Consider the following 25,124-nt stretch of genomic DNA (forward strand, 5'->3'; position numbering starts at 1 on the left):
AAAAATTTGTGATTTTTTTAAAAATCAGATTTTATAAAAAAAATCAAGAATTTTTCATGATTTTTGTATTCGGAGTTTAGTTAACCCCCTCAAGTGTTTGCTTTTTGGGTCTAGCCACTGGGATTGTTAGCAAAATGTTGCAGGTGTGCAGCAAAAGGTTGTGTTGTACACACTGAATTTGTAAACGCCACTTCCAATCAAACAGGGTATGGTTTGCCCTGCTGCAATAAAATGGCCAGTCACAGCTTTGGTATGATTGAACATACGGGTCCAACGTAAGCTCTCAGAAATAACAGTAACGAAAATCAATCTAGAAGTAACTGCTCTTATACCATCATTATAATAAATAGTTAAGTTAAGTTTAAGTCCAGGTGGGTCATTTTCTCATAGTGTTTTAAAGCAAAGTTGCTTTAAAGGGGCTGACCAATTGCAACATGATTAAAAGTGCCAATGTGATTAGATAAAAAAAAGAAGATTAAATCTTCCGCAGTACACATTGCTAGCAACTTAAGCAGGGCTTTGTTCAACCTACGCCACCCCCTTTCCCTGCATGGCTTTTAAATAAAGAAAAGTAAGTGCCGTACAAGGATAGTAGCTTTAGCAGAATTTTGTTCATTCAACACTGCCACCACCTTTCCCTATTCCCTGCATGATAGATTAAATGGGTTGTATAAGGGAGCTTTTCATTATCAGAAACCACAAAACTAAATAAGTGATACTGAAGCCAAAAGAATACTTACTACATTATTAAATGCATATTGTTTTTATAATGCTGCATCAGCAGAACTTTAGACTTATGGTCATAGTAATGCTAAGATAAAGGAAGATAAGGCAATGGCGGCTACCAGGCTCAAAAGAAAAAGAACACTGAAATGCATTTTTGGCTTGCAAATACAAGTACATTAGACTATCACTGGATGGAACAATCATTCTTTGGGAATGGAATAAAAGTCATTAATGGAAAAAATCTGTGTTTAATACAAACACAGTGCAGACAATTTCCCTAAATTTAATATAGGGTTTGCAACCCAAAAGTATATAGAGACCCACATCCTAGTGGAAGAAAGATTGTTTAGGACATGTAATAAATGCTGACAGTAATAGCATAAAAAATGTAAAAAATACAGTTGTACTGCATTTCAAATATTAGCTGTGCATATATTTTGAGACCTGGTTTTAGGCAAAAACTCTAGGGGGGTAATTATCAAAGTCTGTATTTTCTGAAATATACCCTGACCAAATCTGCACGGGTTATTTCCCCTTATTTATCAATACTTTTTCCCGAAATTTTTCAGTTGGATTTTCGGATTCGCGTTTCAGATTTTTTTTTTTCACAAAAAAAATCTGATGTTATTGTCAAAAAAACCAAAAATTTTTCAGGTTTTTGGCATTCAGACATTAATAAATAACCCCCAAAGTATATCTTTAGAAAAGCAATATGCATAAGTAAAAATTAATAACATAAAGAGGCAGATTTATCAAGGGTCAAATTTCGAGGTGATGGGAGTTTTTTAAACTCCCATCAACTCAAAATTCGAATAAAAAAAAGACAAACTGAAATCTATTTAAGCAATCGAATTTTTTAACTTCGAGGGAATAGGCTTTATTTGATTGTTTCGATCGTATTCAATCAAATTCGATTCAAAGTATTTTAAAAAAAAACCTTTGATTTTTCTAAGTCCACCAAATGACTCCAAATAGGTTCTAGAAGGTCCCCCATAGGCTTAAATAGCATGGCAGAAATTTCTTCTTTAAATAGCAATCCGGCAGGTTTTACATGGCAAATTGTCAACGTTGAATTTTTAAAGAGACAGTACATGATCAATTTCGATATTCAAATTTTCGAATTTTTTTCAAATTCAAAACGAATTTGGCCTATTCCCTATTCGAAGTACACTAAAATTAGCTTGAAATTCTAATTTAAAAATTAGATTTTTCAATTCGACACTTGATAAATCTGCCCCCTGATCTATTGAAAAATAGAACATTGCACATTTTGGTTCTAATATCTAATTTGTATTTATAATTTAGTTCTATCTTTGGCTCTCTTTTAAGTTACTAATGAAAAGTGCAATTCTCTGCATAGCACAACAAAGTTGAAAGCACAGTCAAAATTACTTTGACTGAATTATATAGCTTCACTGGACAGAAGCAGTGAGAATTGGTTAGAACAAATCCATATTCCTATATCATCTCCTTACACAAAACCTGTTGTTACATAGTGACTACATTTTTGACAACAATGCATTGTAAGAATCACAGAAAATGCAGCTGGTTTATATTATCAAATGCTATATTTTTATAAAGGTGTTAAAACTGTTTCTACTAGCTAGTTGTATGATATCTTTATTAAACTGCCTCCTATTTTGCTATTTTGATATGTGAACCCTTGACATTTTTCAATAAAGGGCATGGTGTTATAGTGGACATATACAAAGTTTATACTATATCTTTGCATTTTCAAATAGGTTAACTTCCTCTTTACCTACTGTTCTCAGCCTGTCAGTTAAAGTTTCTAATGCTAACGGACTCCTGCGGCACAAATATGGCAGCCCCCTCATACAGGAACATGGGGCATCAGACAGGTAATGTAAAAGCATTGTGCAAATATTTTATGGCAAAGTTAGAAGTTGCTTTCAAAGGCAATATTATAATAGATGTAAAAAAGAGTTCCATTACTGGTGTCAGTATCTAAGATACTTGCTATTTAATGCAGTGAGAATTAACCTGTGGGCATTCATCATATTTTGATCACCACTACTGAGTATGTGTAAAACAGCCCTTCAAATTGCCTATCACTTGGCTTCTATAAAGTTTGTAAACTAGCAATGGCCATGATCAAATGTCCCATAAAATGAGAGATTTTATATAATAAGAGATTTCAGAAGGTTAAATAACTAAGCTATTATCTTTTATTTATAACATCAAAACATATAATTGCTGTCGATGGGGTATAAGATACTAGCCGGAATGATTAAACATACACTAGCTTCTATCATGCCCTTACTAACACATAGATAGATTGTAAATGCATTGTACAGAGCTGAACACAATATGTTCACATGATGTATGGATACAGGACAGCTCTGTCTATGCATACATTAATTTTTCACTTACACAAAATAAAATGAAAAACCAAATCACTGAAAACAGATTCAATAAATTTCTATTCTGTTAAAAAATAGAAAGCTAAAGATTACATAAATAAACTGAGCATACTCACTTTTATGACAATTCTTCATAATGATGTAAGATTTCTTTCCCGTGTTTGTTTCTAAATGTATTAATTGCAAAGATGGGCATTTATTAAATTTTAACACCCTCTGGCAAATATCCACCTTTACTTACCTTTGTGCATCAGTAGCACTTGTTTAATTGCAAAGGTGCCGTTTACTTAATATCTGACATGCCATGGCATTGAGTACAGTTCTCTGTTTGTGTGTTGTACCTATAGGAACCCAGTAGTGTGCCAAATGGACTGTATGCAACTGACTGTTGACCTAGCCCATGTCCTGCATAAGTTCCATCCCTTTCCTGACAAGTGCAAGTGGAACCTATTTGCACATAAATCTTTGTGCCAACAATATTCGGTGCAAAAATTTGGGATTAGTATAATTATACTGAAATTCTGGAAAACAATACACAATTACTAGCAATTATTATATATGGTAATTATATGCCAATTAAGATAATTCTTTTGCACTTTGCCTTACAAATTGAACTACTTGAACTTGTTCAACAGCTTTTCATACCATATTTTCTTTCCTTTTCTCACACTGTAAGTTCTACTTGGGGAAGTATCATCCTGCAAGTTTAACATTCCGTTGCTCTGCTGATAAAATTCAGGCTGCATTATGTGGATGCGGGGAATATCAAAGCTTTTGTATCTTTGGAGGCTGCTAAATAAATTATGTGAAATGAACCATATGAAGTTGAGCTTAAACTTGAGTAAGAAGTCTTTTAGCAGAAAAGAACCAAAATGGACCTCAGCATTTCTGGAACAATTTCACTATTTGACTACCAGTTTTTTTGCAAACTCTGCAAGTTGTTATCATCCACTCTTCAACTGTGATCAGGTATATATTTTGAAATGTACACAAGTTCTATGTACTCTAGGCCTTTTCCAACCACTGAAGGCACTCAAATATATGGTTTTATTTTAAAGGGAAAAGCTAACAGAAGAGCTAAATGTGCCATGATTATTATCAGCTGTAACCTTTTGTAAAGGCAACTGATCTGAAGTCCAATCGGCTACCTTTATTTTTTCCAAGCTATTGAAATTAATCCTGCTCTGACACATCCCAATGTAACAACATGTGGGGAAAGCTTTGTACTTTAGTTTCAAACTACAGAAGTTAGGATAGAAAAGTATATTTGTGTGGTATTGTTTAAAAAGAAATTTCAAAATTTCAGCTATATGTATGAGTATTATGTAGCATTAGGAAAAGCCCCTAAGACAGAGCCATACTAATTGGGTACACAATATATTAGTCTATGAAAGCCTTTCGGCTATTAAAAAAGGTTACCAGTCACCAACAGTGTAAAGCAGAGCAATTTCAGTAGAAGTGGGTGTATGTATTGTTCCTGTATATACTCACTTGGTGACGTGGGAGAGGCAGCTCCTCCTTCTGTAGATGTAGATGGAGGCTTTGTGTCTGGCACAGGCAAAGGCACAGGCCTAGCCATTGGTGGCGGAGGAGGTGGTGGCAACATTGGAGTAGGAAGGAATGGATTGTGCACCTTGCCTTGGCTGCTACCATTAGGCTATCAAAAAAAACAAAACAAGATCTCTAATTAACCTGAAAATGGGTATCACAACTGTACGAGATCATCAAGACAATAGAGTACAAGCAAATTTAGAACAGGTAAAATCTGTAAGCAACTCATAGCATCATTGTATTGGTTTCAGGAGAAAAACATGTTGGGTTGAAGAACTCATCCATCACCCAGTCATTAAATATATAAACTGTAAGAAAAAAAAGAAAAGCAGATTTATTAAATATCCACTACAGTTTAGTGGATTTTTATAACAGGGACTGTTCCCCTTCAACTTCAGCCAAGCAAAGCAAAGACACATTCTATAACAGCTAACTTAATAGCAATCAACAAATTGATTGCTATACGAGGTTCTGACCCTAGCAACTATACGTGAAAGTAAAAACTTTAATGTTACATTAGAATCACAGGTACAATGTTTGCTCCAGGTCTATCAGACAAATCACATGTTCGCTACCAAATAGCAGAAGAGGAAAAGTTATCTGCTCAGTGCTTTGGGTTACAAGACCTGAAGCAATTGTGCAGGTGTTGTTACAGTCATGTATTTATCAATTATGAAACACTATGGCAGAAATAGATAAAACCTAATACATTTGCACCAACATTTTCTACATGTGTTCTGCCATAGGTCCTATTGATGCTCTACATTTGGAGTGTTACACTGTTATACTGTACAAAATTTCATTTGCTTTGTATAACTTGAATTTTTTTTCCACACAGGAACAGTTGGTATCTTTCCCATTTAATTTATGCTGGAAGGTGTTCCTGCATTTTGACAGTATCAGACCTGACAGCAACCAACAAATTGATCTATGTTTGACAGTTTAGTACTATGTGGAGCAAAATGAAGAGACCGCAAACAGAGCAAACAATATAACGACCGCATTTTATTTTCTTTTTCCACCACAAATAAAAAAAATCTCTTTCCTTAATGCTTTTTAGGCTTTTTTAAGCTATGGTTTTGCCCTTTACCTACTCAAAAATCAATCTAATAATATCTCAAATATTACTGGGTTTAGCTAGGAAAGAATTGCTTTCTGTAAACTCTCAGTCCCTCATTATTCACGAGTCAATCCTGGTTACTAGTGATGGGTGAATTTGTCCCGTTTCACAAAATGGCGAAAAATTTGCAAGACGAATTGAAGTCAAAATTATTTTGACGCGCGGCAATGTGGATGCCCGCAGCAATTTTTATTTACGACTATAACTATTTTGTCCAAATGCATTAAAGTCAATGGGCGTCTGAATAATTTTGATGCACAACAATTTTTATGCGCGTTACTATTTGGAACCGCGCCCAATTTTTTTTGATGCAGCAATTTATTTGCCGGCGGCAAAATGCAGAAATTCTGTGTGAATTCGTGCCTAGTAAATTTATTCACCCAACACTACCGGCTACAATCAGTTGAAATGCTGAACTAAATGCTTAACACAAAATAATCAAGCTTTTTTTGTCATAAGAGGGGAATAAAACTTTAACCAAATTGTGTCAAGGGCAAATTATATTAGTAGGCAACAATAGCTTTAGATAGATTTATTCACTAATTCAAGAATTAGTTCTGGACCGTCTAGTAGTTAGAAAATTAATGACACCTATGTCCGTTTATGGGCAGCATTTTGTCACCAACCTGAAACTTTTCAAAATTAAAATAAAAAATAAAAAAAAGGTTAGAGTGGCATATAATTCATGGTAGCTGCAGTCTAGGTGAGGTTTTCTAGTGGATATCTGTTGCATGCAGTACATGAAATAAACATAGCGTATAAGAGGTGGACACTAGGATAAGAAAAATTCTGGTCAACAACATAGACCAAAATGGATAGCCCTATATTGTGGTGAACTTGTTATGTATATACAACATACTGTATTCCCTCAACAGTACCCTTACCACGTAGAGAACGACATAATGGGCATTATTACTGCACACAGCATTTGTCTTGCCCCAACTATATACTTGTACACACATATTATTTGGAACATATTATTTGGAGTGTTTAACTTTATTGTTTCTAAACATTTTTATTAAGGAATCATCTCAATATAGAGAAATGTACTAAAAGTCAAATAGCTTGTGAAATAGTTTTAACTGTGCGTACAGATTAGCAGGCAGGATAAATAAGACAAAGAAGGAATTATATTTGTAGTATATAAAGTTCAAGTTGTGGTCAACTTGAACTTAAGTACCTCATGTCTAAGTATAAATAACATTACAGACCCAGAACATCTGTCTTTCGACAAGCTGTTAGATTTCATTTAGCAAAAGCTAACTCATTTGGTGCCTTCACACTATTTAGTAGGTCATTATGTACATGGGAGCAGTGGGCTTATTCACAATTATAGGTCAAAAGGTTCCAGACAGTTTTTTTAAGATACTTGCTGCATAACTCCGTAATCTAAACTGTAATACATAAGCAGATAACTTATTTTTAATTGTGACTGCACGATATTTTCAGAAATTTTAATTACATGAAAACATATGCATGAAAAATACATTTGTTATGTTATATTTATTTTTTTTGTTTCAATTATAATTTATTATGTACTATTATTTTCACCACGTTTCACTGCGAAAAAATGCCCATTTGCCATTTCACATATTTATGGCTCCGATTAACCCACTAACTGAATAACTAACTTACAGTATTAATTGCCTTCCATTTCTACCTCTCTCCAGCCTACAAGTGTCCTACTGTACCAGCCTACCTGGCTGTCAATGTCGCAAAATACAAATTAACTGTGAGGCTTTATTGTTATTGCTTATTATTCTAACCAAGCCAAGTGTCTACTTGGAGACAAGAACCACCAAAATGTTTTCCTTTACATCAAACCAACTTTCTTGTTCTTTTTAAACTTCACTAATCAGATAATATTGTGATGTTAATTCCACACAATTAGAACCACTATGCAACTATTAGCACTACACCTTGGTGGAGGAACTTGCTTATAAGTATCATTACTAAAACATACAGTACAGCAAGGGTTACCAAATTTTTTTTTTTACCAGTGAGTATGTATATTCAAATGTATAAAAGGTGTGTGGGAGCCACAGAAGCAGCCAAGAAATTCCTAAGGGTTGCCAAATAAGGGCTTTGCCTGACTATTTGGTAACTGCATGTAAACTGTCATCTTTAGGAGGCCTTGTTTGGGATTAAAACTATGTATTTATACCTCCAAGTCAAAATGAGCACCTACTTGGGGTCAATATTAAAGGGTGTGTAAGAAACATAGTGCAAGCCACGGTTTCAGGGTCACTGCATTCCATTTTTTTTTCAATCAAGTGGCCAATTTTGAAAAAATGTAATTAGTAAATGGGTAAAGTATAATTTTAATATGACTGTTCATAATACATTGATTAAAGAGAGAACTGTAAATAATGTTAAATAATATCCACTAACAATTCAACCCCTCAATGCCCACCAGCAATTCAATGCTACAACTATTCAGAACCAATATTTTTTATCACTGTTTGCAGGATATAAATTTATTCTGTGACGTTACATATACTTCAGAAGTAATAAAAATGGTTTCCTTACATTTAGGAACCCCACCTGTCCAGCCTGCTGACTAGCGTCGGGGCAGACAAGTTGGACAAACTCTTTTAGCGTCTCCTGCGGATGATATCGGATTGCTGGGTGTGAGAAGTATGGCCCAGGTTGTTGGATAATAGGTGATGTCGGAAAATGAAGAGTTGATGGAGTTGCATGTGGACTTGCTAGAAGAGAAAATACAAAAAGACAAATGAGATACTGTTAGAGATTGTTATGGCACATTAGAAGTTCAGGCAAATGTCTAAAGACTGTACTCTAACCATTAATCGCATTTCAATCACAAAAAGATCATCAATTATTTTCTTCTTGAAAGAAATGTATCCGGCATGGTGCTGCATCAGTTTTAGATTGAAATAATTTAAGAATATCCACATTTCCAACTATCTCCATTTCGTTATTGACAAAGTCTGTGTGCAACAAGAAAGACCAGCAATAAGCCAGCACACTGTGCCACATTAATCTTAAACGGATGTAAACGGACAATTTATTACTCACAATCTAATGTCATCCTGGCCCTCCACCCCAAACACACAGTTTAGGAACCCCAGATCCTTTCTATCTGCTCAATGTATTTGTCATTTCGATTGACCATATTAACGTACTAATTGGCAGCACCAAGATTCCCAGTGATGTGAAATGCTTTCAAACATCATATAACAGCTGTGTTTATCGGAAATATGAAGAGTGACTCTTTAATAAGGAAGGTGGGCACTCTGCCAAGATCTTTAAGCGGTTTTGCACCCTAGTGCATAATGTAAGATATAAGTAAAGAAAACCGAACAATCATTTTCTAGCTCATCTGTAGTAGCTTTTTCTCTACCTGTGGGGAATACCTTAATGGCATCCATTAGTTGGGAACACTTGCAGATTAAATAGTAAAAATTATGCACTTTTATAAAGTATAGATAAGGAGTATAGCTCTCCTATAGTAGATTAACAAAAATAATGCAAGTCATTAGGGAGCCAAAATGTTCTATTGGTTCTCTTTAAATAGAAGTCACATTTTTGGTACAGCCAACTTAAAGAGTGATACAATGTTTAAGTAAAAATAAGAAGAAATAGGAATTCACACAGTCTAAATTTGAAAACCAGTACAGTAAAAGTCCTTAAATGAAACGATAAAAAACATCAGTAAAGCCACTTAAGGTTAAATTTCTGACAGATAACCACCTCAGACTGTGAATGGCAGAATCTTTATAACATGCAGAAGATTCTGTAGGCATGGATAGTTTTCATAGTACCTGAGATGCAAATAAATTAATATTTAGGGTGAAGGCCCTAGCCAGTTCTTTTAGGGGCAAATTTACTTAAAGTCGAATATCGAGTGTTAATTAACCCTCGATATTCGACTGTCAAAGTTAAATCCTTCGACTTCGAATATCGAAGTCTAAGGATTTAGCACTATTCGTTCGATTCGAAGGATTTTAATCCATCGATGGAACGATTTTTGTTTGACCAAAAAAAGCTAGCAAAGCCTATGGGGACCTTCCCCAAAGGCTAACATTGACTTCGGTAGCTTTTAGGTGGCGAACTAGGGGGTCGAAGTTCTTTCTTAAAGAGACAGTACTTCGACTATCAAATGGTCGAACGATTTTTAGTTTGAATCGTTCTATTCGAAGGTCGAAGTAGCCCATTCGATAGTCGAAGTAGCCAAAAAAAAACATTCGAAATTCGAAGTTTTTTTCCTCTATTCCTTCACTCGAGCTAAGTAAATGGGCCCCTAAAATTTGTATAGCTGAGATGAGGGGGAAATTGTCTGAACTTCACTGTTTTCCAGGACATTCTTGTCTCAGTGACATTTGTCAGAATAAATAGTATGAAGCTTACGATAAAACCGCCATAGCGCTGGTTGTTTTTAAATAACAGAAACCTTTGATTTTCTTAACCTTCTTAACAAAAGACCATTATAAATTGAGAGAAGGTCTATATTCATGGCTGTGGAAGAAATCCTCAAAGCGAATTCTGTGAAAATATGTAATAAGAGACTGCCAATGTTATAATGTATGTTACAACTTTGCAAAATATGTGAGTATTTGATTTGAATGATTGAATTGTAGGGTCTGGCTGAGTAAAGCTCTAGACAATTTGCCATCACACAAAGTTACAGTAAATATACAGTATGTTAAGCTAGCTACTATACAATTTTACATGACTAACTGAAGTGTGAGGTGATCAAACATCTCCCCGTTCACCAGTGAAGAGCTTTAAACCATTTGTGCAGTAGTTATGATGAAGTACTGGAAGAAACTGCAATGTTTTGACTCACTGTCAACAACCATAGTGTTCCCTACAGTAAACCTATTTGATTTATAAGCTATTTCATTTCTGGATAGAGTGATTGGTCACTCAAGTAGATATATTATGACAATAATAATAATAATGATACTAAAGTGTACCAAAATGAGGAATGATTGATTAAAGTTAAAGATGAAATTACCAAACATATTTTTACCCTTCATTTATAAAGTGTCATAATATTGAACAGCACTTTACAATTAACGTGCATCATTCACATCAGCCCTACCCCAGTGGAGCTTAATGATATAAGGTCCCTACCACATACAAACACTATGGTGACTTTTATACAGAGTCAGTGAAAGGTCTTGTATGTTTTTAGAAACATGAACAAGCCCAGGGAGTATTTACAACCTAAGACAATTGCACTGCAGCAATACTAACCACAGTATTTGTGGTTAAACAAATTTTTCACATTGAATTGGTACTCTTTTTATTTTGTTGTTAGCTTACTTTTCTGCCTCTCTCCACCTTTAGGGGTAGATTTACTAAAGAGCAAACTGGCTAATGCTAGTGACTTTCACCAGCATTGCCACCCGCAAGGACATCGCCAATTTATTAGTGATGGACGCTACTCTTACTTTTACTGAACGTTACTTCTTTCACAAGAGGCAATCTTCTGTCACTTACATCATATCCTGTGAGCCAAAAATGCATCAAAGTTCAAAAAATGCTGCCATCTTTTCTTTTTTTTGCCTGCAAAAGTTCTAACAAACTTTTTTTTGGGGAACTGTTTTTTTCCAGACATTTCCTAACATATAGAACATTCATTTTACAGTGGGCTCATGTGTAGGGCATTATATTAAATCTCTTGCCTTTATTAAGGTTCCCTGGACATTTGTAATATAAACTGGTAACTTGAATGTTTAAAAAAGCCTTTATTGAAGACACGGCTTCTTGATCTGTTACAAATATACACAAGGTTTCGGGCCTCTTTCCAGCCGTTTGTCAAGTCACAAAAGGCTGGAAATAGGCCTGAAACGTTATATATGTAACAGATCAGGAAGCCATGTCTTCAATAAAGTCTTTTTAAACATTTGAATTACTGCATGGCGCTATGTCATAAATTGGATTTCTGGAAAATCGATGGGTAAGTGGACCACTGGACACATGCACTGCTGATATAAAATAAAGGTGAAAAGTGGTGACTAAAAGACTACACTTGAACAATTTGCAGCAACATTTATAATAAAGACTTCCATACAACTTTAAATTACCCACCCACCGTATGACCTGAGCGCAAGATCACTAGAAACTTTTCGAAAGGCTAGCGCAACTTCGCTTTGAAATGCTTGCACTGCTGAAGTAACGCTAGCAAAAAGTCGCCAGCGTTCCGCGCCCAGGACAAAACTCTGCATATTAGTGAACTAGCGTAGTTTGAGCGCATTTGGCGCATTCTGGCGAAGAGTTGCAATGGGTGTGAAATGGATGCTGGCGAAAATTCAACAGTTAGTGGATCTGCCCCCTAGAATCAGTTTACACTTGCAACCAAAACAGAATCACTGAACGGTGACAGTGTTATTGTTTTAATTCTTATTTTATCTCTTTCATTCCTATTCGAATATCTTCTCACTAACTGACTCTAGCAAACAAAGTAATATTCCATTAAAAAACAAAAAAAATTAGAACAAAACCTTAATTAATTGAAAACTTGTACAAAAAATCTAAATGACTAAGAATGTAGATCAACATCATACTCAAACAATAAGATTAAAAAGTTTGGTGTCTTGCTAGAGGTAAATGAAGATTTAAGTTCATTACTGAGCTATTACTTAATAAATGCCCAGAAAATAGTCAAATGTGCTTTAAACAGTGATACTTGTTTAGATATGTTTTTGCATACCAAAGACTTCTAGCAGGTTATGCAAATACACATTGTGTTTCTCAAACTAATCCTTATCATAGAAACATAGCCTTGCAGTCTTTGTAAGTGTTTGTAGCACTTACGCCAAATTAACTCAGCATGATGTCTTTCACATCTATCTGCCTGCAAATTATTATAGTTATACAACTTTTAGTTATGCGTTGGTCTAGTAATTATTGATGCGTTACAAAAAGGGAAGTTGGGTAATCGCTGCCCTTTATAAGCCGTTCTCAGCAGGAGCTTATACAGTTCATTTTAAATAGTACTAACCCTAGCTCTCTATCAGCAGATAAATGGAGTGATCTTTATGTTTTCTAGGTTCTAGCAAAGCTCTCCTCAATAAAGCAGAGACAAACTTCTAATTACATGGTTTCTGACTTTTGTTTAATTGTCGTTTTAATGAATTGCCTGCTTTTCCAGGCAGTTCTGCAATAATAATTAACATGATAGTACTGAGGCAATTAATTTAATAAATACTAGGTTAGTATTTATCCCATGTTCTCTGTCCAAAAATTTATATATATTGGCAATGAGACTTCATTATGTATACTTGCTGTGTATGTCTTATATATATATATACAGTAATTTCAAGAAAAGAGAGCTGAAGACACAGAAGCATTCATAGCTGATGAGTCTTATAGATATGTTGGACAGTGTTTTAAAAACTTCCATTTATATTCCATTGATCGCAGGGGGTGTGATTGTGCCAGGGCCTGCACCCCCTCAGGGCCCCCCAGCAGCTTACGCACCGATGTAGCCAGCAACAAAATCACGTACGGAGGGGGTTTGGGGGCGGCTGCATGTCCCACACCAGGGCCCGCTCCCCTCTAGTTACGATACTGAGCCGCTTTATTGTAGCTGACTGATCAGAGTTAATTACTGAACTTGCATTAAGAAGTATCTTTACAATAGTAAATGTGTGTGAGTGTATAGTAAACTTTAGCAACAAATGACATGAGTATTTGGGGAACAATGACGTAAGTATCATAATCTGATGATAACTCTATTCAGGGAACTTTACATGGAACCCATACATCACACATGAGATTCTAGTAAGTTTACCCTAGAGACTTGCAATTTCCCTCATTTGTGGGGGGAATCTTTAATGTTTGCCTGTAGCATACAAAAGTTGTATTTCTGCAACTTGCCAAATACTGAAAGCTAAATAAACTACATTTTTATATGAAGTGCCTGTATAACCTTATAACCAAGAAATGTTCCTTTATGTTATTACTTTCACTTTATCAGATTTTTGTGGAGCTATAATATCAATAAATATCTTTCTTACCACTCCAAAACATTACATTTTACAAGAAGCACTGGTTAACTGCTTGCTTAACCATGAAAGATATTGCTGAAGCAGCTGAAACATTGGCTAATAACACTACTTTTTTCACTTCAAAGGCCAGTAAGTTTTCAGCTACAACTGCTATATAGCCATATAAATGCACAAGGCAGCAGCAGAAAGAATGCACCTGAAAGAATCTTTAGGTATGTTCTGTGTAAAGGTGCACAAGAACTAGGCACAAAGAACTAGACCTATGAGACGTTAGAGGGTTTCTATGTCTAAACTGCAGAACATGCAAATATTTCAACGCACTGTCCACAAAAATTAAGGTGATCATGCACAGGCCAATAAAAGCTAAAGATGTGGTCTTTTCTGACCAATTCAGCAGCTTATTGGCCTGTGTCTGGGGCCCTCGGTCCAATATGACCAATATGTGGCCAAAAATTGGCTAGATATTGATTGGACAGGTTTAAAAATCCCATTGTGACATAGCCCACATCAGCTCTCTAATGCAGTCCTCAAAACAGACAAACTGCATTTATCAGCCCCCATCAGGGAAAGATTTGCTTGTTTGGCGAGCAGATCTTTAGGTGTGTGGCCAGCATAAGTCAAGGGATGCACTTGCCAAATTTCATACACAGAAAAATTACATTTAAACTCCTTTCATGGTTGTAATAACAATGCAAAAGTACAAGGTTTCATGGAAGCAATCTTCTTTGAGAGACAGTCTTAACATATTCATATATAGATTTAGAAAATATGTTTTTTAAAAGTAGAAATAGGTAATAAGCACTGGATATCGATACACAGACAGAATTTAATATTTAATCTGTTAGACAATGATGAACTCTCATAGAGATCAGAGATTTACAGAACTGACAGAAGATTTGCCTGCAGATCTGCCGTTCAAGCTCTGAATCACAAGCAGAGCTTGCTAGGCACTTTCAAAGCACTATGCAGGCATCTGGATACACGGGAGCCTGGCACTCCATTCACTCAGAGTGAGACTGTTTAGATAAATAGACTCAGAAGTATACTGTAGATGTTCATATAAAAAAAAAACAGGCTGCAGCATGTTCTAAAAATGTTGAAAGACACAAATTGTAGCCAAACAGAATCTGGTACTACATCACTAAATTATTTGAATGAATATGGTATGCTCCTTTCTGCTTAGGAGAGGGATATTTCTACTCACCCTGGGTATAGGGGGTAAGGGCACAGATTCAAGACTGACAATGAGTGTCATGTAAAGCTGGCACAACTTGTGGGTGGTTCATGGGCATTCACATGCTCACTCATTATTACTGTGATATTCATTAGGCAGAAGGTAAGCCTTTGGATGTTAGGTGCAGAGATAGTCCTATACTTACATGTTAAAGGCAGGTGTAAAGTCCAGGGTTCCTTTGAGCAGCAGAGCGCTGAGCTGTATGTCCAATTAAAGGTGCTAATACAAAAAGGGAGCAGAGTGCATCTGCTCTGCACACAGAATGGTTCCTATGCCAATGTAAATTTTAATCAATTATCATTAACATAAAAGCAAATAATTTAAATAATGTCCAGTCCATTGTTCTGGTATTAGGGGTTTGGGTCAGCTGATGGACCTGTTTTTGCATAGGGGTCTCAAGCTGTAGCTACATTCAACCCACTGTTAATCCAGACATGACATCAACTAAAGAAAGCATCAAGAGAGAGAGTACCATGTAATTTGCTTGTATCACCTACTTAGCAATGCTGCAACAAGTATATAGCATAAACTGCCACTATTTGACGTCATCTAATTTTGCTTTATCATCTTTAATGCATTCCATTTTTCTTACTTCAAAAAACTGATATATTTCTAACCCAACATATAGAGTCTAAGGGGCCCATTTACTTAGCTCGAGTGCAGGAATAGAATAAAAAAAACTTCGAATTTCAAATGTTTTTTTTTGGCTACTTCGACCTTCGACTACGAATTCGACTCGAACGATTCGAACTAAAAATCATTCAACTATTCGACCATTCAAAGTACTGTCTCTTTAAAAGAAACTTTGACCTCCTACTTCGCCACCTAAAACCTACCGAAGTGCAATCTTAGCCTATTGGGAAGGTCCCCATAGGCTTTCTAATGTTTTTTAGGTCGAAGAAAATTCGTTCAATCGATGGATTAAAATACTTCAAATCAAACGATTCGAAGGATTTAATCATTTGATCGAACTATTTGCGGTAAATCCTTCGACTTCGATATTCGAAGTTGAAGGATTTACATTCGGCAGTCGAATATCGAGGGTTAATTAACCCTCGATATTCGACACTATGTAAATCTGCCCCTTAGTGAAGTACAAAATGGCTCTATAAGATCAGTTCCTTCTTAAAGGTTGTGTTTCACCTTCAGGTTAATTTTTAGTATGTTCTAGAATGGTCTGATCTTAGCAACTTTTAAATTGGTCTGCATTTGTTTTTATAGTTTTGGAATTATTTGCCTTCCTCTTTTTTTCCAGCTCTAAAATTGGGGTCACTGACCCCAACAGCTTAAAAACAAATAAACTGTAAGGCTATAAAATTAATGTTTTTCTTATTATCTTACTTAAATTCCATTTCAACCCTCCTGCATTCAATCTCTCTTTCAAATCACTGCCTTGCTGTTAGGTTCAACCTAGCAACCAGATAGTTGCTGAAATTAAAAATTGTAGAGATGCTGAACAAAAAGCTACATAATTCAAAAACCACAAATAGGGGCCAGTTTAAGATTATTGTGAATTTTGGATTTTTGTGCAGAAAAACCATGTCAATCTTCATTACATTACCCAAACTTAAATTGGACCCATAATAAAAAAATGAAGACCAATTGCAATCTGTTTCAGAACTCTCTACATTATACTAAAAGTTAATTTAAGGGTGAACAACCTCCTACATTTGGTTCAGTGACAAAATCCAATTTGGGGTAAATTCTCTGGGTTGTGGTGGAGTCCACTGATCTGTACTAGGACACAGCTTCGAGTATTTAGTAAAATTGCCTCCAAATCCAATTTGGGGTAAATTCTCTTTGGTACTAGAACACAGTTTTGAATTCTTAATTAGAATAAGAACACAGTTTCTACACAATTTATAACACATGCTTTTTTTTTTAAATCTTTTTTTGCTCTGCATTTTTACCCCACTTTTTGCACATTCCTAACTGTATAATACATACAGTAGATGCATACCACATTGACCAGTTCTTATGTGTTGCAATCAATATCTTGAACTTTCTGTGTCAAAAAGAGAAAACCTGAGGGCTGTGCTTATTTTTATCAGGCTTCCTTAATATACTGTATATACATTTGGAAAATACCATGGAGCTGTGCTTTACTGATTGCTATCAAGGTGACATTCTCAAAATTGATGAAAACTAGAAAGCCTAATGATCCCTTTCCTGGCTTAGAATGAAAATGGGTAAGTAAGGTTTAATTATTCTTTTATAAAGAGTTCATTCCAGAGTTCGTGAACAAAGGCAAGCTTGTGAAAGGAGAAGGGTTGAAATCTTGAACTGTGGGCCAAGGAAATGATATGAGGCACTGGAGGCATTCTATAACACCTCAAATACACTGCTTCCATCTAGACACTTGTAGATAGAATATATTACAGGTGTGTATATAAGCAGCATGGGTTTTATTAGCTCTTATAAGTTTAAATAGCTTTTGCAGCTAAAAAAATATGCCTTGGAGGGATAACGTCCTCCAGAGACCTTGTGCACAAATGGAAATGCAGCAATATGCTAGTTTCCGGTTGTATTCTCTCCAAGAATTACTTGTACTACAATGGAAAATCCAATAAAAGTTATTCTAGAAATCAGAAAATTTATCATAATATTCAGGAATAATATCAGTTGATATATAAATATATGTAGTGGCAAAGGTGATAAACCAAAGACAGACATGTACGTAAATATTGCTGAAGAAAATTTATTCATGCTATGCCTCAATCATTGTTGCCATTCTTTAAATCAGCCCTTGTATAAAGACAGGACTAGTATATTATGAAGGCTGTCACTCGGATTATTTACATTGCAAGTGCTTACATTTCTTGTCCATACAAATCAACACTGTTTTAACAGCTCACCAAAATGCTCCTAACTCTGCAGCCGTTTTTTTCGTGGCACCTTGTTTCTGCTTTGGGAGGGCAAAATCACATGCATTTTTTGCTCAGTATACTGAAATGCACATGCTCTACATTGTTAGAGGACCACCTTATCCACTAAGCTACAACTGTTTCAATAGAAAAAACAAGACTCATCATGTTGACAATTTTTTGTGATTTTTCTGTGACCACTAGTCACTGTGATTTTTACATCACCACTGGTCAACTGGTAATGGTCTCTACTACTACACTTAGGGGGTTAAATACTAAAATCTGAATATTTCTGATTAATTAAAAAAAATCCAACCAAACTAGAATCCACGATTTACCATTATTAAAAAAAAAAAAACGATTAGACAAAAACCGCAACTTTTTCAAATTTGATGCCTGAAAAGTCCGAATTTTTTGTGAAATCGGCAGAAAAGCCCAAAAATTTTTGGATTATTGTGCAAAACCCATCACAGACAATAACTTCAAATTGCAATAGGATCTCTGCCATTGACTTCTACAGGACCTTGACAGGTTGAAGATGGAATATTTTTGGATTCAGACTTTTTGCAGCCTTGGGGTATAATAAATCTCGAAAAATGTTAGTTTCTTTTTCACCAAAAATTCGAAAAAAAACTTTTTCTCGAGTTTTTACCATTTGGATTTTAATAAGTAAACCCCTTAGTAACCCTGTTGCTGTTTTACCAAAAAGTACCATCTATATGTCCTTATATAGACAGTGGGACAGTTCAGATCCCTTTGGTTGATGTGGAAGGAGTGGGGAAGGATAAAATGATTGTGGTGTTTATACAAACGGCCTGTAGGTGTCACTGTGCACAAGACTTATACTGTGCATACATAGTACTTTCTATACAGCTTCAAAGTGTTAGAGTTGAAATTACTGTTGAAGTGTAATGGCTGCATGAACCTGCTAATAAAGCACTGTGGTACCTTCGCTACCAAAACATAAATCGGCGACAACCAAAATATAACAATGATGTATGTTTTTTTGTTTACATTTTGTCACGTCTTTTTTTTTGTGCGTCTTTTTCTTTTGTCGTGCAAAGCAAAATGAGCAGTGGCAAACTTTCGCAAAACTCAGAAGTTTGCTGCTAAATTTTTTGATCATCACTAGATCTTATATATCTTCATTCACCTAGCTGCAAATTGCAAGAAAATGGTTTACTCAATTATTGTGAATAAGACACGGTTCGGAATTCTGTACTGGGTTCAGTGCTCTATCACCCTTGTTTCTAGCTAGTCTTAATTAAAGAAATATTTTCATTACGAATTTAGAAATGAAGGCAGGAATATTTGATCATAAATTCAACTCCGATCCTTTGTAAGGAGTCACCTGATGCGGCTCCTGCAATACTGTCCCCCCACCACCACCTCTTAGCACTTACCTTTGCCCCGATGGGGCACATCGCTAGTACAGAGAGTGCAATTGCACTCTCTTGCTCTTGAAAAGCCAAAAAGTTTGAAACCTGGTAATTCTGCTCTTAAATGTACTTGGAGAAACTTTTTTGCTCTGTGCTTCTGCCTGGGGTGAGTTTTTCAACTTATCTTAATGGCGCAGCATCCCTGCATAATGTATAGTTAGAGCATGTGGATGGAGCAGTTTGTCCACTACCACAAGGAATGTCATTGCTATACTTCATAATTCATATTTGTTATTATTAAAAAAGGGGGAAATTCTTCCTAGGTAAAAAGGAATGACCTTAAATAAAAATCACTCACATAATTAAAGTGGTGCAGTTACTACGTTTTGATTTTTAATCTCTTAACTGAGCAGAGCCGTCATATTATTTATAGAAAAACATTATACATCGTAATATACCATTCTTTTGCACACATTTTACAGGCACAAACAGACAGGAAAAATAGAAGTATCCTGTTACTGTAAATTATAATAAAGCTACTTTAAACACGAGGGCATTCTTATACACCCTTTACCAAGAAAAGCGAGTACAATGAGAAGTGTTGTTAAGAACATACACACAGCTTTATCTGAGAAGCTGTCAGATAGATCATCCCACTAACCATAGAGATAAAGACAAGAGGCGCCACTGGTCCAGAGAGAATTGTTAAAGAGAAATAAAATGATTATGAGATGCTGGCAGCTTAACCCCTTTAACACAAAGCAGCAGAGGTTTTCAGTAACTGGAGGAATGTATTTTCAAAGAACTGCCATACAATTATTAAGTAAATAAAGAAAGCAGAATCATATTGAACTACAAGATAAAAATATTTCCAAATGCATTTCAGTTTAGTATATTAGTATTTAAGATGGTAATAAAGCATCCTGAATAAAAGCCAGCAATGATAGCAAATTAATGAGAAATGCTAGAAGGAAAAACATTGTTTTGTATTTTTGCTGTGGTGTCTTATTTCTGTGGAATGCAGTGAGAAATATATCTTCAACAGTTCAGGTACAACTGTTCAAGTACGGTACTGAAATAAAATGGTCCAAAACTTCCTGAGGGCAGAACAACAAAAGTGCTAATGAAGTAAAAGGCCAGACTACTATGAAGATTCTCATTTATCCAGGTCATGGTGTATCTAGTATAAGTAATTCTAGAGCAACTAGACTTGCTGAGTAATCATTGAAGATGTTTCACTACTCATCTGAGCACAGTAGCGTTCTTTGAGGGGGACAGGCCCTGGTGCGTGACGTGCAGCCGGGCTCCGCCCCCTCCGTACCGCCGCATTAGTCCGCATTTCTCAGTGGCGCACGGACTGCCGGGGGGCCCTGAGGGGGTGCGGGCCCTGGCCCGCTCACACCCCCTGCTCCCCCGGTAGTTCCGCCACTGTTTGAGCAGCTTCTTCAGTTAAACTCATTGGTTTTGGAAGTACCTTGCATATAAACTCTTCCACTTATCCTACTGTAATCCTATCACAGTAACTACGCAGCATTCGCACCTCTGTGAGTTTCAACTGGCAACTCCCATCTTCAATGATTACTCACCAAGTCCAGTTGCTCTAGAATTACTTTGATGCTCCCTAAATTGTGAGACAATTAGATGCCCAATCTAGGCAATGCCAATCAGCATAAGGATAAATTTAGCCCTGTACTTATTGCTTGCCTATGGCAGACATTATATACTGTATTTCTCTTGACAAAGAGCACTTCGCTCTTCACTTTGTACTCAATGGCTATGCAACTGAGCAGTAAGCGGCATGATTTTGTATCCTTTAGTGCTCTAGGATTCGAAAAGATTATGGATTAGGGTACCCGGTCAATATAAGTACAATTATCAGCAGAGACAATAGCTTTCTTTTTAAATTGACTTGAAATAAGATATTCATATGGTGCCTTACTCCCATGGGGCCAAAATCAACCCAAACAATGACACCATCTTGAGCTTTACTAGGTATGCTAACATAGCAGGAAGTGATGCAAAAGAAGTAATCTAATATAAATATACATTTTAAAATATGAATATTTAGCTAACTTCTTCCTTCTAAATTAGGCAATGGATAAATGGAATATTAATAAATGTTTTCAGTTTTATTTATTCTAAATTAGAAATAGACCTTACAATTTAGATTAACTTAGTGCGACATTTCATAAGGTTTTTTTTAGATCATATATCAACACATTTTAACTATAGCCCTATGTTATAATGTACAATCATTTTTAAAAGAATACACTAGTCTGATTTTTCCTTTATATCAGCCACGTACAAAGTGGTGTCACTACATTTTGTAAATTCTGTTTAAAAATATATATTTTGCCCTTAAAACAAACATGAATGCATTTCAAGCAAGGGGAAAGGTTTTGTGGGAGGTTTATATTGTAGATTGTTCGGAGAACTGACAGTTTGACAGCACTGAATATGATCAAAGAGATTTCCCTTTATTAGGGGGATAAAGGATATACAGTTCTTAGTTACAGAAACAGCCCTAAATACTTTTATCAGTGAACTTGTTTGGTGGACTAAATGTATTTTATAAATACGCTGGGGAAGCCATTTGAAAAAAAAACTCTTGAGGATTCAAATAAATATCTAGGATTAGGAAAATATTTTGAAAAAAAAAGTGACACAGCATGAACCCGAATTACTTGATGTGGGATTAAGGGAGAGGGACTCCTTAGGTAAGGCCTCACCTCTGGGTCCTGTAATGACAGGTCGATGATGCTGTGTGAATGCTGTTCCAAGGGAAGAGGTCTGCGAAGGAGAGGGACTGCTGAAACCAGACTTCTCTGACTTCTTTAATGTAGTAGGCGATGGCATTCCTGGCAAGAATGATTGATAAGTGCAATTTAATAATGCTAAGTCATGGAACCACAGCCTATGCATTGTGAAAGTGGGTGTAGAAGCAGGTTATCCAGTGATACTCAACCTGTTGCCAATTATTCAATCAGGGTGAGTTTTGTCTTTTTTTTGTCAAAGAATTAACAAAACTGTGAAAATGTTTAAGGTCCCAACATAATCAATATGGGGGGTGGGGGGTTACCTCTGTTTGTTGGTTTCATTAAACAAAATATTGTTATATCATAAATATTTCCTTAAAGGAATTGCCATTTTAAATATTAAAATTAAGACTAGAAGTTGTAGAATGGAACCTCTAGTTAATAAACAACTTGAGTGCTGTATTTTTTTAAGGTCGCCTAAAACAGGACTTTTTCTAAAAAATTATGTTAGAGAAAAAAAGACAATCTATGTCTCAACGTTGTCTATATCATGGTACATAAATCTATTATTTTTGTGGGCAAAGGTTGAGTATCACAGAACAGAAAAAAATTTAAAAGAATAGTATATTGGCAATAAATGTACTTATTGTCAGTTTTTGATGAAGATAAGATGATTTAGAAATAATCTACGTGAATGTCTATAATTTCAAGGGGAAATTTATTCTTTGCAAGTGTAATTTGATCTAAATATTTAGTTGTTTTAATAACAAACACTAACTGCTGGTATAGAAAGACACCAAGAAACAGATTCTATAGACTAAATTTTTCTAAAGTTGGGGAACACTAATGCAGTCAGAACACAAGAGACATTACAGTGTGTTTTTGGTTGTGGCAATCTCTACTGCTGCTCCATGACAGCAACAGAGAATGTCACTTTGGGGTGTCTATATAGACACTAAATCATCTGGCTACAGGCCTGGTACTATGTTAACACATATATGGTGATGTTTAAACTTGCAAGAATAAGCCTTATTTAAGATATATATTAAATACTGTGAAATGTGAGTGTATGTATACAACCCTGTGTCTGTTACAAGTAGCCCAACAGGGATTGGAAATGGTCTCCACATAATTGCAAAAGGTCTCCACATTCTGCTTGTTGCCACTATTGGCCTGAAGGGATTTTGGATGGGACTGTTTAACATCAATAAGGCCAGGTCTTTCCAAGTCAAATGTTTTTACAGAATTTAAACCACATCAATACACTATGGCTGTATTTCATTGGTGCTAAATCCATATATCCATGTAGTCTATATACAAGTTTTATGCCCTGACAGTTGTGCTTTTTAATGCAATGATGTGCATCTTATAGTGCTGTCCTAGAGAAATGACTTGTTTGAGTCTAGCTAACATGCTTTATGTTTAATGTAATTAATTTTTTTTTACAATTGTGTACATGGTCTGAAATCTGTTGTAGGGCATGGAACCTACTTCAGGACTCTTATTCCATAGCTTTCATGTCTATTTTTAGATGTGTGCGTGATGAGATCATAAAAACTGACAATAAGCAGAAACGCATATTTCTTAGTAGAATTATTTTGGCTATTTAAGAACAGAGAGCAGAAAGGAAACACAGTGTTAGTCAGCGTTAAGCAATTAGTACCATTCAGAAATCATGATGCATTTGCATGTTTTTGTAACAGTCTGCTGCCACAAGGATGTTAGTAAGATAAGTTATACTGTGAACATGCAAAACAAAAAATCTGAAAATTAGGGACATGGTGCATAGAATTACCACTGATGTCACAATTAATGTTTTTATAATTGAAAATGACTCCAAAACTAAATGTCTGTTTATTGAACAAATCCTGTGTTAATTAATTTGATATATAAATATATATATAGCGGATGGAAAGTTGGGGAGTAAGAATATATTGACTTATACTTACAAAGAATGCAAGCTAAAACAGTTCTCCAGGTTGGAATTAATAGGAAGCCAATAAAACATGAAGAACATGTAATTAAAATACAGCCCCAGGGAATGGTTTTGATACTATCTAAATTATATGGGGGAAAATCCAAAACAGTTACAGAGTATCTAAGTCCACAAACCAGGTTTACATCTTGCTCTACTCTTTCTTATTTCAAGAACAGTTGTGGACTATTATTTAATATTTAGCTATTCTTCAGCAATTTCTGCAATTTTTATCAATGAAAACATTAAGTTGACATCAGAGTATGGCATTGCTAATGCGCTTCTAATCATTCCAAATCATGCACAATTCATGACAGTAAAAAATGCAAGCGAGTGTTTCAGAGTTGTTTCAAGTTGCAGAAGTCAACATTGTTTTGGCAGTGGCATCACATTTCCAGACTTGCACGTCGCAAACCTCCAGTGTATATTTGTATTTAAGATTTTTCTCTGTACGAATTGCTCTTATATGCCCCATATGTTAACTAGTCTTACAATATTAAAAGCATAGCAAATATTTGAGAGAAGAAATCTCTTCATAATGTTTTTGAACTGAAATTGAATAAAAATTATGTATATGCAAACCAGTATCTGAAGAATATCTTACAATAAACATTTAGCAACATTGTTTTGAAGACCTTTTTTTTTTGTAAATATAACTCAGCTTATAGTTGTTTGGTGCTATGGCAGGATAGCTTCATTAGTTGATTAAATAGTATGTAATAAATACTACAAATATAACCATTTATTAGTGCTATAATTTGCTTCCAAAAAACTAGATACGATGACAGCAGTAATATCCAAGGTTCTTAAAATTATATCGGCTAAAAACAGCACTCACAGCACATTCTTCCAAAAACCAGAATCTCCTTTGTCTTCTAACTATGCACAGATGCTCTAAACACAAGTCACATTCTGTATCTATTTAGGTACAAACCACAGTTCCTTACAAAGACACCAACGGTGCCATTCTGTCATGTATGGCAAATAAGAAAACTCAAAACGTAATGATCGAAAACTCTTTGAGTAAGAGATCCTCTTCCTCCTGTCACGTACAATTCATCGCTATGTAGATCTGTTTCCCTTGTCTATACTATTTACATATTGTAAAAATATAAGGGTAGGGACACACTGGGCAATTTGGGGAGATTTAGTCGCC

General features: G+C 35.4%; 1 protein-coding gene across 12 annotated transcripts in view; it reads right to left on the bottom strand.

Annotated features, from left to right (window-relative positions):
* LOC108715533 (nuclear factor 1 A-type) overlaps positions 1–25,124 on the bottom strand; it is a 222,718-nt gene that overhangs the window by 28,530 nt on the left and 169,064 nt on the right. For 5 of the 12 annotated variants that reach the window (XM_041561388.1, XM_018260770.2, XM_041561386.1 and 2 more), the window contains 4 exons: positions 21,967–22,095; positions 8,308–8,486; positions 4,599–4,764; positions 3,224–3,274 (listed from right to left, as the gene is read on the bottom strand). In XM_041561388.1, coding sequence (XP_041417322.1) covers positions 3,224–3,274; positions 4,599–4,764; positions 8,308–8,486; positions 21,967–22,095 — 525 coding nt within the window. The remainder of the gene's footprint in view (positions 1–3,223; positions 3,275–4,598; positions 4,765–8,307; positions 8,487–21,966; positions 22,096–25,124) is intronic. The other 7 variants (XM_018260775.2, XM_018260771.2, XM_041561389.1 and 4 more) reach the window with 3 other exon arrangements.

This window comes from Xenopus laevis, chromosome 4S (genome assembly GCF_017654675.1).
Source record: "Xenopus laevis strain J_2021 chromosome 4S, Xenopus_laevis_v10.1, whole genome shotgun sequence".
NCBI classification, from domain to species: domain Eukaryota; kingdom Metazoa; phylum Chordata; class Amphibia; order Anura; family Pipidae; genus Xenopus; species Xenopus laevis.